Source organism: Bubalus kerabau, chromosome 6, assembly GCF_029407905.1.
Source record: "Bubalus kerabau isolate K-KA32 ecotype Philippines breed swamp buffalo chromosome 6, PCC_UOA_SB_1v2, whole genome shotgun sequence".
NCBI lineage: Eukaryota > Metazoa > Chordata > Mammalia > Artiodactyla > Bovidae > Bubalus > Bubalus kerabau.
The window spans coordinates 103,687,406-103,713,710 of record NC_073629.1 but is presented as its reverse complement, the minus strand read 5'-3'; the positions used below and the strand labels follow the sequence as shown (position 1 = coordinate 103,713,710).

Genomic DNA, 26,305 nt, shown 5'->3' with positions numbered 1-26,305 from the left:
AGGAATAGGACTGGGGAGATTGCAAATGGGCATTTACTACTATTTAGGGTTTTAAGGCATTGTGTTAATATGAGATGCTTCATATACATCATCCCAACTCTTCCTAAAAAGCCTGAGAGATGAGTGTTATTCAGTTCAGTTCAGTTGCTCAGTCCTGTCTGACTCTTTGAGACTCCATGGACTGCAGCATGCCATGCTTACCTGTCCATCACCAGCTCCCGGAGTGTTATTAGCCACGTTTGATGCGAAGAACTGACTCATTTGAAAAGACCCTGATGCTGGGAAAGATTGAGGGCAGGTGGACAAGGGGATGACAGAGGATGAGATGGTTGGATGGCATCATCAACTCAATGGATATGAGTCTGGGTGAACTCCGGGAGTTGGTGATGGACAGGGAGGCCTGGCGTGCTGCAGTTCATGGGCTCACAAAGAGCTGGACATGACTGTGCGACTGAACTGAATAGATGAGGAGCCTGAGGCTTAGAGTGGTTAAGTAACTGCAAGGCACTAGGTGAGCAGTGGGCTCAAAATTAAAATCCCAGAGCTTCTGCCTCCAGATCTTACTAAACTATCATATCTTAGGTGATATTTAAATTCATATCATTCTCCTATAGGCCCACCATGTGGATGCCTCCAGGGCAGAACCAAAGCTGGGTTTCTGAATTTATCCTGCTTGGCTTCTCCAGTGACCCCACGACCAACAGGACCCTCTTCAGTGCTTTCCTTCTTCTTTTCCTGAGCTCAGTCCTTGGCAATGGGCTCATCATCACCCTGATATGCCTGGACACGTGTCTCCACACTCCCATGTACTTCTTCCTCTGTATCCTCTCCCTGCTGGATATGGGCTGTGTCACTACCACTGTGCCCCAGTTGCTGGTGCATCTTCTTTCTCGATCTCAGACCATCTCCTTTGCTGGCTGTTGGCTACAGATGTACATGTTTGGTGGGCTGGCCCTGACTGAGTGTTTTTTCCTTGTAGTTATGGCCTTTGACCGGTACGTGGCCATCTGCTATCCACTGCGTTATACTGTCATCCTCAGCTGGGGCCTGTGCACACGACTGTCAGCTGGGACCTGGGCCTGTGGTTTCTTCTTCTCTCTGATCCACACTTTTTTCACCATGAGGCTGCCATACTGTGGGCCCAACATGGTCAACCACTACTTCTGTGAAGGCCCTTCAGTACGAAATTTGGCTTGCATGGATACTCATGTCATTGAAATGGTGGATTCGGTCATCAGTGTCTTCATGGTTGTTGCCCCACTCTCACTCATTCTGGCCTCCTACATCTGTATTGCCCAGGCCATTTTCAAGATTAAGTCCATGCAGGCCCGCTGCAAGGCTTTCTCCACCTGTGCTTCCCACCTGACTGTGATCACATTCTTCTATGCTCCAGCCACCTACATCTACATGAAGCCCAATTCAAGGTATTCCCCTGAGCAAGACAAGCAGATCTCACTCTTTTATAATGTGTTCACTGTCCTGCTTAATCCTGTGGTCTACAGTCTGAGGAACAAGGACATCAAGGGGGCTTTTCTCAAAGTAATGGGTAAGGGTAGAGTGATCTGCTGAATTAGGAGACAGGCAGAATCTAAGATAGAATGCCAATGTCGAGAAAAGGTGGAGTATCTATAATGTATGAGATCAACATTATACGTGTGAACCAATGTAGTATTTGGTCAGTTGAACAAAGGTGGGAAATGAAACTAACATGGCTATCCCGATCACCTTGCTACATTATGGTGCAGTGAGAAATAGCTTCCTAGTCTTAGTGGCTTATAACACTGAAAGTTCATTTATTGTTCATTTTCCATGTCAGTTGTAAGTAGACTGTGATCTTCTGCCATTTGATTCTTGGATCCAGCCTGAAGGAGGAGGTCCTATCTGGAAATGCAAGTCTTATGACTGAGGAAAAAGGAATAATGGCTGAAATAGTAATACATGATTTGTATTAATACTCTCAAACATTTGTTAATGTTTTAATTCATTTTTCCCTTAAAAATTTTTTTGAATTAGAGGATAATTATTTTACAATAGTATGATGGTTTCTGCCATACATCAACATGAATCGGTTATAGGTATACATATGTCCCCTCCCTCTTGAACCTGCCTCCCACCTCCCTCCCTAATGTTTTAATATGTTTTTTTTTGAAGAATCTGACAGAATAATCAGAAAAACAATAGAATAATATGTTATACAACAGGTTACTGCAAAGAATATACAGCATGGAACCATGTGAGTAAAATTTGTATGCATAGGAGAAAAATACAACTTATGGCAATATCCTATATAAAATTACATTTTGTCATTGTTCAGTCACTAAGTCACGTTCGACTCTTTGCGGCCCCATGAATTGCAGCATCCCAGGCTTCCCTGTCCTTCACCGTCTCCTGGAGTTTGATAAAACTCATGTCTGTTGAGTTGGTGATGCCATCTAACCATCTTATCCTGTTCTGTCTTCCTTCCCCCAATCTTTCCCAACATCAGGGTCTTTTCCAGTGAGCTGGCTGTTTGCATGAGGTGGCCAAACTTCAGCTTTAACGTCAGTCCTTCCAGTGAATATTCAGGGTTAATTTCCTTTAGGGCTGACTGGTTTGGTCTCCTTGCAGTCCAAGGGACTCTCAAGTCTTCACCAGCACCACATTGTGAAAGCATCTTTAAGTTCAGTTCAGTCGGTCAGTCGTGTCGACTCTTTGCGACCCCATGAATCGCAGCACACCAGGCCACCCTGTCCATCACCAACTCCCAGAGTTCACTCAAACTCATGTCCATCAAGTTAGTGATGGCATCCAGCCATCTCATCCTCTGTTGTCTCCTCTTCCTCCTGCCCACAATCCCTCCTAGCATCAGAGTCTTTTCTAATGAGTCAATGCTTTGCATCTTTAGGGGTAGGTAAAATTATACTTTTTATGTTACAAAATTTTTAGAAATTAAGATGCCTCACTATTTAAATGGAAGTATAAAAATTAATCTTTAGTTATTTAATTTCATTCTCTAATGTATTTACACTGAGTCTATTCAAGTGTGAATGGGCTTCCTTTATAGCACAGCTGGAAAAGAATCCGCCTGCAATTCTTCAATTCCACATTCTTCAATGTGGGAGACCTGGGTTAAATCCCTGGGTTGGGAAGATCCCCTGGAGAAGGGAAAGACTACCACTCCAGTATTCTGGCCTGGAGAATTCCATGGATTGTATAATCCATGGGGTCACAAAGAGTCGGACATGACTGAGTGACTTTCACTTTCACTTTCATTCAAGAGTGAATGGATGTACAAAGGAAAAAATAGAGACAGGGAACATTTCTTCCAACTTACAAACAGGAAGGCATAAGAGAAGGTATAATTTTCTTTTTGAATTGAAGTATAGTTGGTTTGGGCTTCCCTGGTGGCTCAGATGGTAAAGAATCTGCCTACAATGCAGGAGACCTATGTTCAATCCCTGGGTTGGGAAGATCCCCAGGAGGAGGGTATGGCCATCCACTCCAGTATTCTTTCCTGGAGAATCCCCATGGACAGAGGAGCCTGGTGGGCTACAGTCTATGGGGTCACAAAGAGTCGGACACGACTGAGTGACTACGCACAGCACAGCACATAGCTGATTTACAACGTTGTGTTAGTTTCAGGTATACAACAAACTGATTCAGTTGCATGTATGTATAAATCTATTCTTTTTCAGATTCTTTCCCTTTGTATATTACTGTGAGATATTGAATACAGTTCCCCGTGCTATAAGTAGGCCCCTGTTGGGTATCTATTTTATATATAGTAGTGGGCATATGTTGATTCCAAGATCTATATTTATCTTTTTCCCCTGACCTTTACCCTTTGGTAGAGATAAGTTTATCTTCTGTGTCTGTGAGTCTATTTCTGTTTTGTAAATATCCTTATTGTATAATATTTTAGATTCCACTATCAGTGATATCATATAATATTTGTCTTTGTCGGACTTACTTCAATTAGTATGGTACCTCCTAAGCTTCTGCTCAAAAGTGACACACATCTCCTTGCTCACATCCTACTGGCCAAAAAAGTCCTATGCTTAAGCCTGATGGCAAAAGGGCAGGAAGTATTTTCCTCCCATAGAAAATTAATGCAGGTCACGTGGCAGTGGGGATGGATGTATATTCCTTCTACAGTGAGAGCAGCAAATAAAGGGGGTAATAATATAACCTATTCTAGTGGCACTGGAACCAATAGAATACATGCAATCACCATGAAACACAGTACCTGTAAGTGACGTGGTACATGGACACAGTAGACAGTCAAGGTAATATAAGCAATAAAGTGGTATTTATTTACAAGTGGTACATGTAAACAATAAATATCTGTGGCCAACACTTTGAAAATCAAGTCACTAGTCAATACTCTGAAAAAGCTGGCTTAAAACTCAACATTCAAAAAACTAAGATCATGGCATCCGGTCCCATCACTTCATGGCAAATAGATGGGGAAACAATGGAAACAGTGACAGACTTTATTTTCCTGGGCTTGAAAATCACTGCAGATGGTGACTGCAGTCATGAAATTAAAAGATGCTTGCTCCTTGGAAGAAAAGCTACAACCAACCTTGACAGTATTATTAAAAGACAGAGACATTACTTTGCCACCAAAGTCCATCTAGTCAAACCTGTGATTTTCCAGTAGTCATGTATGAATGTGAGTGTTGAACCATAAAGAAAGCTGAGCACTGAAGAACTGATACTTTTGAACTGTGGTGTTGGAAAAGACTCTTGAGAGTCCCTTGAACTGCGAGGAGATCATACCAGTCCATCCTAAAGGAAATCAGTCCTGAATATTCATGGCAAGGACTGATGCTGAAGCTCCAATACTTTGGCCACCTGATGTGAAGAACTGACTCACTGGAAAAGACCTTGATGCTGGGAAAGATTGAAGGCAGGACAAGAAGGGGATGGCAGACAGTGAGGTGGTTGGATGGCATCACCGACTCAAAGGACATGAGTTTGAGCAAGCTCTGGGAGTTGGTGATGGACAGGGAAGCCTGACATGCTGCAGTCCATTGGGTTGCAAAGAGTCGGATATGACTGAGCGACTGAACTGAACCGAATCAACACTCTGTAAATGGCTTTTATGGGAAAAGTTTCTAAAAAACAGTAGATACATTTATATGTATAACTGATTCACTTTACTATGTACCTGAGACTAACACGTTATAAATCGATTATACTGAAATAAAAATTTACATTTTAAAAAAGGAAAATTAAGCCAGTGATATATGAGACCAAAGTAACCCATGGATTGGACTTGGTGCATGGATCCAAATTGGTTCATGGGGCTGACATGACATATGCATCATCTTGTGGAAGGACACAGAACTTGACATTAATTGACCTGGGTTCTAGTCCCAACCTTGCTAACTTCTTTTGTTACTTAAGGCAATAAACTTCCTTTCTCTGGATCTCACTTTACGGAACACCTCAAGTTGAAAGGTCTTTAAGATATCTGTGTCTCTAAAATTCTATGTCACAGTAGATGGAGTGACTTGTGAATTTTCTGTGAATTCACTTGTGAATCTTGTGTGATTCTTCTCACAAGAAAAGCTTGTGAATCTTCTGTGAACCCTAAAATATATTAGAAAAGCATAGAAGGATAAATGTTATTGCTTGGGTGCAGCCTACTTGGGGCTCTGAGCCTGAGACTTAGCATGGGCATCCAACTTTCTTTCATGCATCATTGGTGACCCAGATCGTGGGATGAGTCAATTTCAATATTTCTTGAGCATTCATTAAGATGAATCCAACCAGTACCAGGCCCCATGGAAACCAAGACAGATACATGGAGAGGTTTACAGTAATGAAATTATAATATCACAACTGGACATGGAACAACAGACTGGTTCCAAATAGGAAAAGGAGTACCTCAAGGCTGTATATTGTCACCCTGCTTATTTAACTTCTAGGCAGAGTACATCATGAGAAACGCTGGACTGGAAGAAACACAAGCTGGAATCAAGATTGCCAGGAGAAATATCAATAACCTAAGATATGCAGATGAAACCACCCTTATGGCAGAAAGTGAAGAGGAACTAAAAAGCCTCTTGATGAAAGTGAAAATGGAGAGTGAAAAAGTTGGCTTAAAGCTCAACACTCAGAAAACGAAGATCATGGCATCCGGTCCCATCACTTCATGGGAAATAGATGGGGAAACAGTGGAAATAGTGTCAGACTATATTTTTGGGGGCTCCAAAATCACTGCAGATGGTGACTGCAGCCATGAAATTAAAAGACGCTTACTCCTTGGAAGGAAAGTTATGACCAGCCTAGATAGCATATTCAAAAGCAGAGACATTACTTTGCCAACAAAGGTCCGTCTAGTCAAGGTTATGGTTTTTCCTGTGGTCATGTATGGATGTGAGAGTTGGACTATGAAGAAGGCTGAGCACTGAAGAATTGATGCTTTTGAACTGTGGTGTTGGAGAAGACTCTTGAGAGTCCCTTAGACTGAAAGGAGATCCAATCAGTCCATTGTGAAGGAGATCAGCCCTGGGATTTCTTTGGAAGGAATGATGCTAAAGCTGAAACTCCAGTACTTTGGCCACCTCATGCGAAGAGTTGACTCATTGGAAAAGACGCTGATGCTGGGAGGGATTGGGGGCAGGAGGAGAAGGGGACGACAGAGGATGAGATGGCTGGATGGCATCACTGACTCGATGGATGTGAGTCTGAGTGAACTCTGGGAGTTGGTGATGGACAGGGAGGCCTGGCGTGCTGCGATTCATGGGGTGGCAAAGAGTCAGACACGACTGAGCGACTGAACTGAACTGAATGAAGGTGCCACAGTGACCTGTGGAGACTGATGGCCTCATAGGAGGGAGATTCTCTCAGTGGGTGCCAGACACTAGGAACCAGGCTACACCTCACCCCACTCCCATCACCACTGCATATCTCAGCACTTTGTATTCTCTCCAGAGCTTAACATCATGGAGAGAGGAAGCAACACCTGAGAAGTCTCTTTTTCTCCCTCAGCAGCTAACCCTGGTTACCCCTTTTAAAAAAATTGGAATATAATTGCTTTGAAATGTCATGCTAGTTTCTTTTATTTCTCCCACCAGTGGAATAATAGGTCAAAATAGAAATTAAGCTTAGTTACTGAAAAATGAAGTTGTAGACCTCTTAGGAAACAAACAGTGTTCTATGGATATAGAGAAAATGGAGGAGGGAAACCTACTTACCAAGAGCTGACATATAAGGTCTTGGTCAGGAATTCAGATGTAGCGTACCTGAGGATGAGCGTCATCCAAGCAGAGAGCCAGGAGAAGGGCATTTCTGGCAAGAGGACTCCAGGTACAAATGCCCCAAGCTGCATTGTTTGCAGCTCTGGAAGAAGGCTCATGGGGTCACGGGCAAGTGAGCAGGAGAGGCAGAGATAACATTGAGAGGTAAGCGAAGGACAGTCTTCTAGATCCATATGAGAAGTGTTTACTTATTCAAAGTGCAGTGGGAATGCTTAGATTCTTACTGGGGAAGTGAAGCAGTTTTATGGGTGATAAGCTCTGCTGTGAGTGTGACTTGAAGTGCCTGGAAAGTGGGTGGGAGAAAAGGTCATTGGGTATGAGGTGATGGTTTAGTCGCTAAGTTGTATCTGACTCTTGTGACCCCATGGACTGTAGCCCACCAGGCTTCTCTGTCCATGGGATTTTCCAGGAAAGAATACTGGAGTGGATTGCCATTTCCTTCTCCAAGGGATCTTCCCGACCCAGGAAACGAACCTGGGTCTCTTTCATTGCAGGCAGATTCTTTACCTTCTGAGCTATGAGGGAAGCCCCAAGAGAATGTTTGGGAACTCATAGGTCAGGAGTGAGGAAAAAGAACTTCCCTCTTGGAGAGCTGTAGGGCATGTGGTATCCCAGGGAGAATTCTAGGTAGAGGATGTTGGGAGAGGTGATTGCTGATGGTGGGGTTGATGTTGAGAAGACAGAGAAAACTGGGGAAAGGCAGAAGTAGGGATTTGGGCAGTTGAGGGATGAGTAAAGGTTTTAATGACATGTGGGCATCTAGGAATAATGAATGACTAGAGAGCTGTGAACTTTTGGTGGGATTGAAATTTTGCCTCTAGCACTTAGGCACAAATCTGTGTGGTAGTATGGCTCCAAAGCACTTATGGAGAGTTATAACAGGGCTGGGCTGGGTGTTGATTTGAATGGATGTGTTCTGTGGCATCAATGGTGTGGCAAAGTTCCAGACAGCAGTTGCAGAGGGTTTTAGGCAGAAAGTGAAGGGTCCCCTGGGCTGCTGGTGTTCCCTCCATCTGAGGAAAGGATAGGAAGCTATATGGCTGGTGGAAGGGACTTCCAACTATTGAAAGTTTCCTGCTTTATCTTTGTGGAGAAGGGGACTGACTGGATAATGGGAAGGAGGTCTTCCTGGTTTTTGGAGTTCCTTCCAGAAGGTGCAAAGTCTACCTGGTGGCAAAGTCTACCTGGTCCCAGGGACCAGGGTAATGGGGAGATGAGTCTTGTGGCTAAAGTGTGATGAGGTTTATTTTTCTTTCATTTAGGACAGATAGTAAGAGAGTTTGTAATTCAGGATGATAGATTTTATCTTAAATAGAAGCAACCTTAATTTTTAAGAATGAGGGATAAGGAATGGAGTAGACAAGAGAGGGTAACACAGTATTTGTAGAGTACCAATGAGGGGGTTGGACTGGAGAGGAACACTCAGTAGAGGAGAGCTAGGCGTAATTTCTGAAGGTGCTAGACTTGATGGTGGCAGTGAGTGGGGAGATGCTGAAAGATGTTTTGAGGAAAGAAGTAAGAGCACGTGATGGCTTGACTTGTAGGTGGAAAGGGGAGAAATCAAGGAAGTTATCAACATTTTAAACTACTTGTACCACTGTCTTTGCTTGCAGTCCACTGATGGGGGCCGTTGATTGTCAACTGTTGTCACCGATTCCTGGCACTGGTGACAGGAAGTCACAGCCCTTGTCCTCATGGAATTTACAGTCCACAAACCAGCCATTCCTAGGAAGTGTATAGATACTTGGGAGTATATAGTGTATAGATACTTAAGGTTAAAAATGTTATTAATTAATTGTTAACTTGGACTTTATGAGAGTTGTTGGCTTTTGTTTTATTTACTTTTTACTTTTCTCCTTGTTCCCTTGAACAAAGAAAACAGCAAAGTGGGTCATAACACCATTCTGTCTGGTGGGACTCAGGTCATCTCTTTGGGGGAAATACTTTGCTGCTAAACTGAAATGTCAGCCTCTCCAAATTCTTTGTCCCTTTGACCCATTTCTACACTAATGATCTCAAGGTTTCTGACATCATTAAATTTGTTGGTAGATTGGTAAATGGCAGATTGGTAAACTACCACTTATGTGCTGTGTTTTGCTGTGCATGAAACTCTGCTTTCTCTGTTTGCTGATCCCTATGCAAATAAAATTGCAGACTAGATGAAATGAATAATTTCTTAGGGAAATGTAGATTACCAAAATTAAAACTTTTAAAGATAGAATGTTTAAACTGGCTAATTTGCATAGGAAAATAAGAAAACAAGAGAAAGCTATTAAGTAACTACCCCATAACAAGATTCAGAAATTGGTGGTGAGAAAGTTTAGGGAGGGGGAGACATATGTGGGATGAACTTCCAAGTGGACATCGGCTGTGTGTGTCCCACGTGAATATTCATGAAAGGGTATCAGCTACAGAGGAGATAAATCAGGTGGAAAAAATGACACACTCTCTGGATGTCATTTAGGCTTTTTCCCCAGACACTTACTGAGTAGGCACGTGAACAAAATGTCCGTGAAGGCAAGGATGGAAGCTGTCCACGTGGGCTCAGTGCATGGACTTCCTTTTCTGTGGCTGACCTGGCTACCACTGCTGATGAGTGCTGCTTCTGCAAATAGCAGAGGTCAGCTCTACGGCACCATTCCCTGGGGGAATAGGCTGCCACCTGATTATATTGGATCTCTTTCATCATGGAGGGGGCAATGATCTGTCTTCATAGGAAGAGGTAGATTCTAGATATGCTTTTCTTCCCCCGATTATAGAACTTTTGCCTGCGTCATTATCTATGAAGTCAGAGTGCCCAATCCACTATCAAGGAACCCCCACAGCATTGCATCTGGTCAAAGAACTCATTTTACAGCTTTGGTCTCATAATTATAGACTCAATGGCCTTATGTAACTTCTAACACTTAGAATAAACTGCCCTAACTGAAAGGTGGAATGGCTTATGAAGATTCAGTTGTTGCTGTTCGCGGGTAACAATGCCTTGAAGGAATAGGCCCCTGTCTTACATACTCCTTTAAAGCGAGCATGGGACTTCCATGGTGGTGTAGTGGGTAAGAATCAGCCTGCCAATGCAGGGGACTTAGGTTTGATCCCTGGTCTGGGAATTTTCCACATGCCATGATGCGGCAACTAAGCCCATGAGCCACAACTACTGAGGCCGTGCTCAAGACCCCATGAGCCGCAACTTCTGAGCCTGCACCCCCAACTACTGACACCTGCCAAGCTCTAGGGTCCGAGAGTCACAACGAATGAGCCCCTGTGCTGCAACTCCTGGAGACTGCTCCATGGCAGGAGAAGCCACTGCAATGAAGAGCCCATGCACTGTAGCTGGAGAGTAGCCCCACTTTCTGCAACTAGAGAAAGCCTGTGCAACAACGAAGACCCGATGCAGCCCAAAATAATACAAATTAAAAAAATAAAAGTAAGAAATAAAGTGATGAAGTTTATACTTTGAGTCAGTGACTATATGACACTGGTTCTCCCATAGCTAGAATGCATGGACCTGGAAATCAAACAGTGAAATGGGAGTGGATGCTCTTAGTCTTACACCCAATAACTCACAGAATATTTGTTCCCTTTCCCAGGAACCCTGACCTCTGCTAACTTGGAGATCTTCGTACCCTAGTAGAGAGTGTTTCCGCTGGTGGACAAAACAGTGATCTCATTGAATTGCAATTTGACGTCATCTTGAGATGTTTGAATATTAAATGGATTACTGTAAGTAAAGCATATAAGAAACAGTACCTGTAAGGTTCTGCTGTTATTGTTATGGGCTTCCCAGGTGGCCCAAATGGTGAAGAGTCCGCCTCCCAATGCAGGAGATGCAAGAGACACAGATTAGATCCCTGGGTGGTGAAGATCCCCTGGAGGAGGAAATGGCAACCCACTCCACTATTCTTGCCTGGGGAATTGCATGGACAGAGGAGCCTGGAGGGCTACAGTCCAGGAGGTCACAAAGAGCCAGACACAACTGAGCATGAATTATTATTATTATAATTATGATCATCATTTTTTGTTGTTTTTCTTATTATTATTATTACTATCCTATTTGCTTGTCTGACCGACATGTACTTTCATTGGCTCACACAAGATTTATAGTCTTGGGGGATGCAAACCCCAGGAATGAAGATGCTGAGGGCAGGCATGCATGATAAGATACCTACATTAACTCATTATTACTAGACAGATGAGCAGGTCCTTCTTAAATCCTAGAGAGCAAAGGAGAGGAAGGAGTATGGGTCAATGGAATGAGTCCATGGCTGGGAGGCAGGACTTCCAGGTTCTGATTGCCTAAGTAACTCAAGCAGGCCAATGACTTTGCTTCTCTGAGCTTTAATTTTCATGGCTGTAAAAGAGAGTAAGGAACTGGATATGTTGACCTTGAAGGCCCTTTATGACTTGAGCACTGAAATGACCAAAACCAGCATCTATGACCCCTCAGGACTTGGCCCATGGCAAGGCTGCAGTAAGAGTTTGTCATCATCGCCATCGCCTGTGAAATGGGGACCATTACACCTCCCTCCCAGCTGTGCTGAGAAGACCTGGTGAGAAAAGGCCTGGTCAGAAAAGTTTTTTCACACATAAAAGAAAAAGCTCTGTGTGTGAAGATGTCCCAAAGGACCACTAAGATGCTTTTGATCATTACCACCTCCTGCCATTTCCCTCAGCTCCTGCTGCAGACTTAAATCCAAAGAAGTTTCTGGGGCACCTGTCTTAGGAAAGGAAAGCTAATTTTCACAGAGTCCCTCCCAGAGGCACTCTCAACCTGGGGCTAATTACAGAGAGTCCCTGCATATTAGGATTGCCACAGCCCTAGCTTTTCCTCTCTTGCCAGCCCACCCTCTTCTCCTTGAGGCCTGTAGGCTCACCTGGCTCAAAATTCAGCATACAGAGTCTAGTCTTCTCCCTCATTCCAACCCCCCAGCTGGCCCAATGCCACCTGTAATCACAACAAACTCTGGGACAGCAGGAAGAATTTCAGTTAGAGTTCAGGTGGAGCCGTAGACTCAAGCACTAAAGTCTGTGATATTGTGGTCACAGCCCCAGCCCAGGAGACTCGTGCAGGGCTCTGTTGCTGGCTCTCCCATTATTGTTGCAGTGAAAAGGAGAAAAAAAAGAGGAATGACTTTTCTTTCCTTTTCTTGAGAACAAAGAAGATAAAGAGACCAGTGAGCAAGACTGAACATTCCGTTTTTTATTTAATTGCTTCTAACTCTGCATGTCTGTAACTAAGTTTACTTTTCTGTCCTTCTAACTCTACTGGAGCTATATTTCTCATCTATTATCCTTTGACTCTGCTAGATACATCCTGTATCTGGTGCTCAATTTATAGCACTCTTCCTCTTATTTGTTGTTGTTGACACAGTTGCTCAGTTGTGTCTGACTCTTTGTGACCCCATGGGCTGCAGCATGCCAGCCCTCCCTATCCTTCACTATCTCCTTTGAAGTGAAAGTCACTCAGTTGTGTCTGACTTCTTGCAACCCCAAGGATTATACAGTCTGTGGAATTCTCTAGATCAGAATACTGGGGTGGGTAGCCTTTCCCTTCTCCAGGGGATCTTCCTAACCCAGGGATCAAACCCAGGTCTCTGGCATTGCTGCTGCTGCTGCTGCTAAGTCACTTCAGTCGTGTCCGACCCTGTGTGACCCCATAGACGGCAGCCTACCAGGCTCCCCCATCCCTGAGATTCTCCAGGCAAGAACATTGGAGTGGGTTGCCATTTCCTTCTCCAATGCATGAAAGTGAAAAGTGAAAGTGAAGTCGCTCAGTTGTGTCCAACTCTTAGTGACCCCCTGGACTGCAGCCTACCAGGCTCCTCCGTCCATGGGATTTTCCAGGCAAGAGTACTGGAGTGGGGTGCCATTGGCATTGCAGGCGGAATCTTTACCAGCTGAGCCACAAGGGAAGCCCAAGCATGCTGGAGTGGATAGCCTATCCCTTCTCCAGGGAATCTTCCCATCCTAGGAGTCGAACTGGTGTCTCCTGCATTGCAGGCAGATTCTTTACCAACTGAGCTATCAGGCAAGCCCTCACTATCTCCTGAAGTTTGCTCAGATTCATGTCTTTTGAGTTGATGATGTCACCCAACCATCTCAACCTCTGTTGTCCCCTTCTTTTCCTGCCCTCAATCTTTCCCAACATTAGGATTTTTCCCAAAGAGTTAGCATTTTGCATCAGGTGACCAAAGTATTGGAGCTTTAGCTTCAGCATCAGTCCTTCCAATGAATATTCAGGGTTGATTTCCTTAAGGATTAGCTGGTTTGATCTCCTTGCTGTCCAAGGGACTCTCAAGAGTCTTCTCCAGCACCACAGTTCAGTTCAGTTCAGTCGCTCAGTCGTGTCCGACTCTTTGCGACTCCATGAATCGCAGCACGCCAGGCCTCCCTGTCCATCACCAACTCCCGGAGTTCACTCAAACTCACGTCTATTGAGTTGGTGATGCCATCCAGCCATCTCATCCTCTGTTGTCCCCTTTTCCTCCTGCCCCCAATCCCTCCCAGCACCACAGTTGGAAAGCATCAATTCTTTGGCACTCAACCTTCTTTATGGTCCAACTCTCACATCTGTACATGAGTACTGTAAAAAACCATAGCTTTGACTATACAGACCTTCATTGTTAAAGTGATGTCTCTGTTTTTTTTTTTTTTTTTTTTTAATATGCTGTCTAGGTTTGTCATTGCTTCTCTTCCAAGGAGCAAACATCTTTTAATTTCATGGCTGCAGTCACCATCTAAAAATCTGTCACCTTTTCCATTTTTTTCCCCATCTATTTCTTATGAAGTGATGGGAGTGGATGCCATGATCTTTGTTTTTTGAATGTTGAGTTTTAAGGCAGCTTTTTCACTTTCCTCTTTCATCTTCAACAAGAGGCTCTTTAGTTCCTCTTTACTTTCTGTCTTTAGGGTGGTATCATCTGCATATCTGAGGTTATTGGTATTTCTCCTAGTAATCTTGATTCTGGCTCGTGATTCATCCAGCTGGGCATATCACATGATGTGCTTTGTATATAAGTTAAATAAGCAGGGTGACAATATACAGCCTTGACGTTTTTCTTTTTAACATGTCAGAAAGGAGGCGACCAAACTGCCAGACTCGATTACTGGGTTACTGCGCCAGCCTATGACTGTTTTTGAAACAGTACAAGAGGAAGAAGACAAGACCCTCACACCTTTGTTCCTCATCATTAACTCCTGACTGCAAGCTTTTATCTTATATAAGCCCCTAAATTTCTTATTGGAGGGGAGTTTTACAAGAAGGAGCCTACTGTGTTCCCCTCTCTGCTGGATGAGCACTAAAGCCACCTTTCTATTTCCTCCAATCCCAGCCTCTGTATTTTTTTATTCGGCTTTGGAAGACAAAGCCAAGATTTTGGCCAGCAACATTATCTAGTTGCATGGTTTTAGCCAAATCCCTCATTTCTTCTGCTGGAGAGGAGATTGGCTACTCTCTCTAGTATTCTTCCCAAGTGGCTTAGCTGATAAAGAACCTGCCTGCAATGTGGGAGACCTGGGTTTGATCCCTGGGTTGGGAAGTTCCCCTGGAGAAGGGAACGGCTACCCACTTCAGTATTCTGGCCTGGAGAATTCCATGGACTTCACAGTCCATGGGGTTGCAAAGAGTTGGACATGACTGAGCGACTTTTGCTTTCATTTTCATTTCTTCCAGGTCACATCACTTTACTGGGATATGGAGGGTAGGATGAAGCTTGGCAGCCTTTAAGTAATTCTGTCATTTAAGGAGACAGGATGGCCTGAGATTTATCTTATCTACGATCTTGGATTGCTTCTGACTTCGGGCAAGTCACTGCACCTCCCTGGACCTCAGTCTCTTCATCCATCCAATGGACAGATAGGTCCTGCCTGGATTACCTGTTTCAAGCTGAAGTGAGGGTCAGTGACATGGGGGAAGAGGAGTTAGGGCTTTGGCTCAGGGAAGAGTTGGTTATCATTGCCATTCCTGTTCTGGACAGAAGGATTGACAGGGCAAGTTTTCATCTGTCCTGAGTCCTGGACCCAACTCCCTGTCCTCCCTGAATCTCTGGGCCCATCAGGCTGGAAGATGTATTTGTATGTATGGGTTGAGGGAGTTGGGGTACAGGAGAAGACTGCCACAGTTTAGTCCTCTGAGACTGTAGCTGAGTCTGAGGAAGAGCTGAGGATTGCAGGGAGCCCTGGGATCAGAGTCCGCCCCTGCCAGCCCCCTAAACCCCCTGCCCAAGGAACCTGAGTACCTGGATGGAATCCTCAGGTACTCCTAACCCCAGGGATAGTTCAGGGGCACACAGTGGATCGAGCTCAGAGATGCCATGAAGGAGGGAATGTGTCCCCTCCCTGTAAGGTGTGATTCCAGGAAGAAGGAACGGGAAGGGGGATCAGGAAGTAGACACAGGGAGGGGATTAACTTTCATGAAGTGGTTATTCTGTGCTGAGCATCGGGCTCATGTGTACCATTACTGGATCTGCATCATCACCTGTGAGGGAAGAAAAGAGTCTTCCACATTTTAGAGAAATGGAAACTGAACCTTACCTAGAAGACAGAGCCAAGTGGGGGTAGCAGTGGCCTCCATGTGCTTCTGGGCTCCTCCTGTTAGCAGCCTTTCTGATCTTGTTTGGAGAAGTTCCTTACCCTTTCTGACACTGTTTTCTCATCTGTCAAATCCCTGCCTCCCAAGGCCTGTGCAAAGTAGACTCTGAGTGCGCTTGGGCTTCATCCCTAAAGGTGGGAGCCAGTGGGGTGTGGGAGCTCCCTGAGTGCAGAGCTGGTCTTCCACGTGCCATGGTCGGCCCTGCTGAGGCTTGTGAGGAGGCTGGCGAGGGTCCAGAGGACAGTGCCAGGCTGTGTCTCGCTGTCTGGGAGCCTCTGTCAGGGCCAGGCAAGAGGACTGGGCTGAGAGGGTCTGAGCTGCTGGGCTGGGCTCCTCCTGGACGAGGGTCGCCAATAGCAGAGTGGGAAGCCTCCAGCACTAGGTCAGCCTGAGACGTCTGGCTTCTTAGGACTCAGTACTGGAAGCAGCGGTGTGCTGGGAAGCATCTAGCAATAAATACTGGGAGGCGGGGAAGAATTCTGACTTGTACTGTTTTCTGGATTCCGTGTTGAGTAGATAAACCCGTCATGGCCAGATTTCAAGGAAACATGATATCACTGAACTCAGACCTAGGGAGAGATGTTCAGAGCACTCCATGATTAGATTATTTCCACTGTACAAATCCAGTGGATTCAAACAACTGTTAGAACACAGAGAACAGATATCTGCATTGTAGTAGAATAATTAAGATGTGAAGAGTTTTTAGTTTTTTTTCTTTAAAATTATTTCTCCATATGGACACTTTTTTAAAGTCTTTATTGAATTTGTTACAACATTGCTTCTGCTTTTTTTTTTTTTAGATTTTTGGCCACAAGGCATGTGGGATTTTATCTCCTCAAACAGTGATCAAACCTGAACCCCATGTATTCAAAGGCAAGGTGTCAACCACTGAACCACCAGAGAAGTCCCCCAGCTTTTGTTTCTAACTTCTGGGTTTTTTTTTTTCCTGTAAATTGAATTTTATTTTCTTTTTTCACCCCGAATTATTGAGATTTAATTGACATATAATATTCTGTAAGTTTAAGTTGTACAATGTGATGAACTGATATGTGTGTATATTATGAAACTGTTACCACAATAAAGTTAGTTTATGCATTACTTTGGGCTTCCCTGGTGGCTCAGATGGTGAAGAATCTGCCTGCAGTGTGGAAGACCAGTGTTTGATCCCTGAGTTGGGAAGATCCCCTGGAGGAGGGCATGGCAATGCACTCCAGTGTTCTTGCAGGAGAATCCCCATGGACAGAGGATCCTGGTGGGCTACAGTTCATGGGGTTGCAAAGAGTTGGACACAGCTGAGCAACTAAGCACAGCACAGCACATGCATTGCTTTACCGCACCCCTACCATTTCATTGCTGCTCTTATAGTGAAAACGTTAAAGCTTTACTCTCATAGCGACTTTCCAGTATACAGTACAGTATTGTTAACGATAGTCACTATATTGAGGGTTAGATCCCCAGAACTTATTATCTTATAACTGAGAATTTGTCCCATTTGATCAACCTCTCTCCATTTTTCTGCCCCTAGCCCCAGGCCACCACACTCTACTCTCTGTTTCGAGTTGCATGTTTTCAGATTCCACATGTAAGTGAGATCATACAGTGTTTGGCTTTCTCTGTCTGACTTACTTCACACAGCATTGTGCTTTCAGGGTTCACTGAGCTTTGTTTCTAACATACTTGAATTAATTATTGTTTATGTAACTTAACTTTAATAATGACCTCATTTAACACCATTCCACTCACTTCTGAAAAGTCAGTGATTGACTCCGGTGACCTGTGGTTGACTGGGCAGGACCTCTGTATCCAACCTTCTCTTTCTGAATGAATGGAGAACCGAGGCCCAGACAGAAGGCAGGACAGGAGCTGAGTCATGGGAGGCATGGGCAGGACCTATGCAGGGCTTTCATCATGTTATCTCATTTAATTCTCCTGCAACCCCAGAGTGTTAGGGTTATTAAGATATCATTATCATTTTTAGATGTGCAAACAGGTTCAGAATAATAGCAGTTTATTAGAATGGTCACTAGGACATGACAGATCCTGATTCAGATTCTGTTTCTGCCCTCAGAAGATGTGAATCCTTGGGCAGGTTCCCACCTGCACTGGACTTCAACTTCCTTGTATGTAACATGTGACTGATGATACTTTTCAGATGCTGTCTTCCAGGCCCTGGTTCAAGCTCTGTATAGTTCTCCATGGCCAACTCATAAGTATCATCGTGTTCAAGGTGTTGTTCTGGTAGGGAATGGAGTAAGATTTGTTCAAGGTAGTTCAGTAAGAAATAGGAGTGTGACTCAGACATGGGCTAATTGACAAGTTGGGACTCAGGGGTTTGGGCGAGAAGGGAGGAATCCGCATGAAGCCTTCAGTTCTTGGGATCTCTGCAAGTGGACCAGGTACTTGAAAAATATAAAGACAGGTCACTACGTCTCCCCAACCGGGATGTGGTTTCCTCCTGCTCTGTCCCCAAGGGGCTCTTCCTTGTGGGGTTCTCGTTGACAGCATTCAGAGAATTCCATCTTGGCATCCCCACAACGGATAGGGTCTGTGATGGCAGGAGGCAGGGGTGGCCCTCCCCCTTGCTCTCCCAGGGAAAGCCTGGTAAGGAGGCATAAACCCTCAGCAGCTTGGCCCATTGGGAAGAACTTGGGCTGGCCAAGGCTCCCTCTACCTGCACCTGAGGACCTGGAAGGGAAGGCCTTCAGGAGCCAGGGCTGGTCAGGTCAAGTGCAAAGAGCTGAGCAATGCAGAGAAGGCAGGGGATTCATGCTTCCATCTCTCAGAAGCCTAGTGCTTTTCTGGAGACTGGGTTGCCTGGAATCCTGGCTCACTGGATTCAGTTGCCCTGGGCACTTCCTGTTCAGTCTCTTTCCATTAAGAACAAGTGACAGTCTCTCTGTAACCTGTGAGTGCCTGAGGGGTGAGATGGTCACTGTGCTTGGGGCTATGGGTGGGATCCAGGCATCTGTGGGAGCTGGAGGTCAGCGGTAGCCAGGCCACCCGGCCACTGGGTCCTCTCTGTGCTTCTGCCCCAACATCCCTCCAGGCAGCTCCCACATTCCCCACTTGTCTTCCTTCCCCACCTCACATCCCATTCTTTCTTCCTAGACCTCCTTCTTTCTTCCATTTGCTCATGTAGTAAATATGTATGGATGGTTCGTCTGTTCCAAACTGCGTTCCAGGAGCTAGAAACAGAAAATGAATAATTTCCTGAGCTTCAGGCCTCCAAGTTCAGCTAAGAGACGTCAGGAAAGGACAATGGTGGTTATGCTGGGAGAAGCCTGCAACAATGACAGCAGGACACAATGATTAGTTCCCACTCCCCTGTCCCCTGGAGACCTGGGCTGTTGTGAATTAGGACAGAGACTGTTGGCTTAATGGAATCTTAGGAGACTTTTTTTTTCCACCAGAAGATGTCCCCCTTCCCATGGAAGTCAAGGTTGACTAATAAGAGGGGGGCTTTTTACAAAGATTTATGAAGTTCTAGTATGGTACTCAGTTCCCAAGTCTCTTGCTACGGATGCCTTCTGCTTCCAGTGCAACCCCATAGCTTTCCACATCCAAGTGATGGGAGCAGATGGAGAAAACTTTATCATGAGAGATAGTCTGTGGCTGCCACTTTAGCACTTTATCCTAGGAGGGGCCTTATGCTATCTTATCTGGTGGCTGTAACACATAGGCCATGATTCTATAGTATCTCGTTCCAAACCTCAAGAAGCTCAAATTGAGGAGTAATGGGGGCAGTTTGCATTCTTTACCCTTCCCACTTAGAGAGTGTTCACCTGAACCAGGAGAAGATTCTGGTTAAGAGTTGGCTTTGAAACCAAACTGCCTTGATTCAAATCCTGGGTTCATCATACAAATCGTATAATTTGGAGTGAATCACTTAGTTTCTGTATGATTTAGTTTTCTTTTCTCTGTAAAAGTGGAGGTACCAGTGCTTACCTCAAAGAGTTGTTGGGAGGATTTGATAAAGTTAGTGTAGCAATGCCTGGCACATAGAAAGTGCTCGTTAAACATTAGGTATTCTTATTACTGAAAGGCACATTATAAACTCATCCCATTATCCACACTTTATTATAGATATTTCAACTCAATGAGTGGAAGTAAAGTTAACATGAGAGAGAGAAATTTTTTCCAAGATATTAGACCTCTAACTTTATGTCAGAACCTTCTAGGATTACTAGGGTTATAACCTAGATAGCATATTCAAAAGCAGAGACATTACTTTGCCAACAAAGGTCCGTCTAGTCAAGGCTATGGTTTTTCCTGTGGTCATCTGTGGATGTGAGAGTTGGACTGTGAATAAGGCTGAGTGCTGAAGAATTGATGCTTTTGAAGTGTGGTGTTGGAGAAGACTCTTGAGAGTCCCTTGGACTGCAAGGAGATCAAACCAGTCCATTCTGAAGGAGATCAGCCCTGGGATTTCTTTGGAAGGAATGATGCTGAAGCTGAAACTCCAGTACTTTGGGCACCTCATGCGAAGAGTTGACTCATTGAAAAAGACTCTGATGCTGGGAGGGATTGGGGGCAGGAGGAGAAGGGGACGACAGAGGATGAGATGGCTAGATGGTATCACTGACTCGATGGACGTGAGTCTGGGTGAACTCCGGGAGTTGGTGATGGACAGGGAGGCCTGGCGTGCTGAAATTAATGGGGTCGCAAAGAGTCAGACACGACTGAGTGACTGAACTGAACTGAACTTGCCAATAATCACAGTGGAGTCTGAGAAATAGAGAAAGCATCCAACCAGGGTTTGGGAGATGGAGTGGGTCTGGGAAGGCTTCTTGGTGGGATGATAAATGAGTTGAGTCCTAAGATGGGAATAAACATTGGATGTGTAACAGAGTATGTGTGGGCGGCAAGGATGTAGGGGTTGGTGTTCTTCCATGCTTTATAAAGACCTAGGCAAGGGTCTGAAGATGTGATAGAGGTAGAGACATACATGACTCTGGGCATGCTTGTACGGAAAAGATGGGATGAGGGATAGAGTTGGGCACTGAGGCTAAAGAAGTGTGAAGGGTGTAGGTCATTTAGGAAGGGTTCTATGTGGGTGTCAAACATTATCTGGCATTGGGAACCCTTAAAGGTTTTAAACAGGAGACAGCTAGGTCAGTGTTATATTTTGAACAATAACTTGTAGTAGTCCATATGGAGAATGTACTAAAGGAAAAGAGTCCAGAGGCAGGGAGACTAAGGAGGGACTTTTGCAGTATTATGGGTGAGAAATGCTGGGCTCCTAATCCAGGGCAAAGGAAGGGATGACTTTGAGGGATATGTAGGTGGTCCATTGGTCAGGTGAGGAGCTGGGCCTGGGGATAGTGAAGACTGAGGATGGCCTGATGTCTCCTGTGAGGTTTTATCCTCCCAAAAGGTAACCTCTATAGAAACATATTACAGTGCTTTTATCCATTATACTGTTGATTGAAACTTGGGTATTTCCCTACCAGGGGCCTTTTTTCTAGTGTTTTGAACATTTCTGTAAATGTCTTCCCAAGAATATGGGCTTCCCTGGTGGCTCAGATGGTAAAGAATCTTCCTGCAATGCAGGAGATCCAAGTTCAATCCCTGGGTTGGGATGATCCCCTGCTGAAGCGAATGGCTACCCACTCCAGCATTCTTGTCTGGAGAATTCCATGGACAGAGGAGCCCAGTGGGCTACAGTCCGTGGGGTTGCAAAGAGTCAGACACAACTGAGGGACTAACAACTAATGTTTTCCTAGAATATATATGTGTGTCTATAAGTATGGAGAAGTATAGTTAGGAATAGAATTGCTAAGCAATATGGAATGCATATGTTCAATTTTAAGAGATACCATCAGATGTTTTCCAGAGGAATAACACAATAATATTAATTTTATATGTTAATTATATTAATATTATTTTAATTAATATTAATAATTAATAATACACTCTCATCAACAGTGTAAGAAAATTCTGGTTACTGTTGCCAACACCATGTATTTTTCATTTTAGCCATTCTAGTGGGTGTATAGTGGTGTTGTGCTGTGGTCTTAATTTGCAATTCCTGGATGACTAATGATGCTGAGTTTCATTTGATTACTGTCTGTTTAGATAGCCTCATTTGTGAAGTGCCTTTTAAAATCTTTTGCTCATTATTATATTTGGTAGCCTTTGTTTATTTTAAAGAATTTTTTATTCTGGATATAAATTTTAAGTTCTTCATTTTACCATAATCTGTGTATATAATTGTATATAATGATATATATGCAATTATATGTAATTATCTATAATGTAATTACATAAAATATATAATTTATCATCTTTTTCTCTATGTGCCCTGTTTAAGAAATTTCTGCTTATTGCAAGGTGACATAGATATTTTTCTGCATTTGATTCTAAAAATTTATTATTCTATTTTACCATTTAAAACTATAATATATCAGGATGTCCATCAGCAGATGAATGGATAAGAAAGCTATGGTACATATACACAATGGAGTATTACTCAGCCATTAAAAAGAATACATTTGAATCAGTTCTAATGAGGTGGATGAAACTGGAGCCTATTATACAGAGTGAAGTAAGCCAGAAAGAAAAACACCAATACAGTATACTAACGCATATATATGGAGTTTAGAAAGATGGTAACAATAACCCTGTGTACGAGACAGCAAAAGAGACACTGATGTATAGAACAGTCTTATGGACTCTGTGAGAGAGGGAGAGGGTGGGAAGATTTGGGAGAATGGCATTGAAACATGTAAAATATCATGTATGAAACGAGCTGCCAGTCCAGGTTCGATGCACCATACTGGATGCTTGGGGCTGGTGCACTGGGACGACCCAGAGGGATGGAATGGGGAGGGAGGAGGGAGAAGGGTTCAGGATGGGGAACACATGTATACCTGTGGCGGATTCATTTTGATATTTGGCAAAACTAATACAATTATGTAAAGTTTAAAAATAAAATAAAATTTAAAAAAAATTCTAAAGGAAAGAAAAAAAAAACTATAATATATCAGGATTAATTTTTGAGGTTCAGTTCAGTTCAGTCACTCAGTTGTGTCTTACTCTTTGTGACCCCATGAACCGCAGCACGCCAGGTCTCTCTGTCCATCACCAACTCCTGGAGTTCACCCAAACCCATGTCCATTGAGTTGGTGATGCCATCCAATCATCTCATCCTCTGTTGTCCCCTTCTCCTCCTGCTTTCAATCTTTCCCAGCATCAGGCTCTTTTACAATGAGCCAACTCTTCACATCAGGTGGCCAAAGTATTGGGGTTTCAGCTTCAGCATCAGTCCTTCCAATGAATATTCAGGACTGATCTCCTTTAGGATGGACTGGTTTGATCTCCTTGCAGTCCAAGGGACTCTCAAGAGTCTTCTCCAACACCACAGTTCAAAAGTATCAATTCTTTGGCGCTTAGCTTTCTTTATAGTCCAACTCTCACATCCATACGTGACCACTAGAAAAACCATAGCCTTGACTTGACAGACCTTTGTTGACAAAGTAATGTCTCTGCTTTTCAATATGCTGTCTAGGTTGTTCATAACTTTCCTTCCAAGCAGTAAGTGTCTTTTAATTTCATGGCTGCAATCATCATCTGCAGTGATTTTGGAGCCCAGAAAAATAAAGTCAACCACTGTTTCCACTGCTTCCTCATCTATTTGCCATGAAGTGATGGGACTGGATGCCATGATCTTAGTTTTCTGAATGTTGAGCTTTAAGCCAACTTTTTCACTCTCCTCTTTCACCTTCATCAAGAGGCTTTTGAGTTCCTCTTCACTTTCTGCCATAAGGGTGGTGTCATCTGCATATGTGAGGTTATTGATATTTCTCCCAGCAATCTTGATTCCAGCCTGTGCTTCCTCCAGCCCAGTGTTTCTCATGATGTACTCTGCATAAAAGTTAAATAAGCAGGGTGACAATATAATTTTTGAGGTAGGTTTCAACATTTTTTTTCCTGTGTGAATATCTGCATGATCCAGCAGAATTTGTTGAAAAGTCCCCATTGCATTGTAGTATCAACTTTATTATAAATTAGGTGACTATATATTCATAGGTCTGTTCTGTACCCTGTTTCATCAATCCATTTGTTTATTTTTGTGTCAATTTCATACTTGCCTAATTATTGCAGCTTTATAGTAAGTCAATATCTGGTAAGTTCTCCAACTTTGGTTTTTTTCCTTCAAGATTCTCCAGAATTCCATATAAATATTATATTCAGGTTGTCAATTTTCCATAGAAAAACCTATTAGGGTTAAGACTAGGACTGCATTTAATCTATAAATCAGTTTTGTATCCTGTAATGTTGAATTGTCCAACCTGTGCATGAAGATGTCATATTCCTTCATTTACTTGGCTCTACCTTAATTTCTTTAAATAATGTTTTTCTACATACATTTTATTAAAATTTTTACTACAGGTTTTCTTTTATAAAATGCTCTTATGAACTACTTTTGAGCTGCTGATATAGAGCAATATGTTCGATTTTCATGTACTTACTAATTCCAGTTTGTCTTTGGATTCTTTAAAAATTTTCTACCTACACAATCAAGTATTCTGCAAATAAAGACAGTTTTGTTTCTTCCTTTCCATTTCTTTAGTCTTTTGTTTCTTTCTCTTGACTTATTTCACTGACTAGAACCATTAGAAAGAAAGAAAGTGAAGTTGCTCAGTCGTGTCTGACTCTTTGCGACCTCATGGACTATAGCCTGCCAGGCTCCTTCATCCATGGGGTTTTCCAAAGAATACTGGAGTGGTTTGCCATTTCCTTCTCCAGGGGATCTTCCTGACCCAGGGATCGAACCCGGGTCTCCAGCACCGCCAGCAGACTCTACCATCTGAGCCACCAGGGAAGCCGGTAGGACCATTCGTATAATGGTTAATGGAAATGGTAATAGTGAACTTTTTGTTTCACTTTCACTGTTAGTGAGTTATTAGTATTTCACCATGTAGTATGACATTTGCAGTAGGTTGCTTCCTCTGGAGATCATATTTATCACATTAAGGAAGCTACCTTTTATTTCTACTTTCCTAAGAGGTTTTTTTTCAAATTTGAATTGATAATTGAGTATTACTAGGTTGCTTTTTTGGAGAAGGCAATGGCACCCCACTCCAGTACTCTTGCCTGGAAAATCCCACGGACGGAGGAGCCTGGTAGGCTGCAGTCCATGGAGTCGCTAAGAGTCGGACACAACTGAGCGACCTCACTTTCACTTTTCACTTTCATACATTGGAGAAGGAAATGACAACCCACTCCAGTGTTCTTGCCTGGAGAATCCCATGGACAGAGGAGCTTGGCAGCTCCAATACATAGGATCACAAAGAGTTGAACACAGCTGAAGTGACTTAGCATGCATGCACCCATAATCATTATCACCACTGTTGTTATTGTTTGGTTGTTTTTTTCTTTACCATTATTATTACTATCCCATTATCTTATCTGAACTTTGTGTACTTTCATTGGCTCAAACAAGATTTACAGCATTGGGGGGATACAAACACCCAGGGGTGAAATGTTGAGGGCATGCACGATGAGATGGACAGGTGGACAGTTTTTCTTTAGATTCCTAGAGAATGAAGCAGAGGAAGGAGCCTGTGGTCCATTGAATGGGTCTCTGACTGGGAAAAAGGACTTCTAGGTCGGAATCACCTACACTAACTCCTGCAGGGCGATAACTTTGCTTCTCTGAGCTGTAGTTTTCATGGCTGTAAAAGAGAGTAAGGAACTGGACATGTTGACTTTGAAGCCCCTTTATCCCTTAGAGAGCACTAAATGACCAAAACCTGTATCGCTGACTCCCTCAGTACATGGCCCATCACAAGTGCTCAGTGAATCAACATCATTGTCATCATCTATACACCAGGACCATAACACTGCCCTCCCATAAGACCTCCCTCCCAGGAGTACTGGGAGGACCTGGTGAGAAAAGTCACATGAAAGTGCTTTGTGCATGGGGCTGTCCTAGAGGACCATTAAGATGCTCTTGATCATTATTACCATCACCACCTCCTGCAATTTACCTCAGCTCCCTCCCAAGACATAAAATCAGAAAACTTTCTGGGGCACCTGTCTTAGCAAACAAGAGATAATTGCCAGAGTCCTTCCCAGAGGTATTCTCAACCTCCGCAGAGAGTCCCCCATTGTTAGGACTGCCGCAGCCCTAGCGTTTTCCCTCTTGCCAGCCCACCCTCATCTGCTTGAGGCCCGCAGGACCACCTGGCTCAGAATTCAGCATCCAGAGTCCAGTCTTCATCCTCCTACCAATGCCCCAGCTGGCCCAACCCTGCTGGTGATCAGAATGAGCTCTGGGACAGCAGGAAGAAATTCAGTGAGAGTTCAGGTAGAGTTGTAATTCTGGTCAGTAACAGAGGAAGATTTTGATTTGCTCAGAATCTCCCACCATAAAGAATAGGAGTATGACTCAGCCATGTTCTAATTGACACATTGGGGCACAGGGGTTTGGGAGTAAGAAGAGAATCAACATGAGGCTTTTAG

General features: G+C 43.7%; 1 protein-coding gene and 1 long non-coding RNA gene across 2 annotated transcripts in view; both read left to right on the top strand.

Annotated features, from left to right (window-relative positions):
- Positions 1–16,920, top strand: part of LOC129655587 (uncharacterized) — a 99,166-nt gene extending 82,246 nt beyond the window's left edge. Inside the window, exons 5-7 of the long non-coding RNA XR_008716051.1 lie at positions 10,838–10,970; positions 14,920–15,143; positions 16,639–16,920. This is a non-coding gene — a long non-coding RNA (uncharacterized LOC129655587). The remainder of the gene's footprint in view (positions 1–10,837; positions 10,971–14,919; positions 15,144–16,638) is intronic.
- On the top strand, positions 622–1,569 carry LOC129655582 (olfactory receptor 2A12-like). Its single transcript, XM_055586163.1, has one exon. The coding sequence runs from the start codon at positions 622–624 to the stop codon at positions 1,567–1,569; it is 948 nt and encodes a 315-aa protein (XP_055442138.1).
- Positions 16,921–26,305: the final 9,385 nt, after the last annotated feature.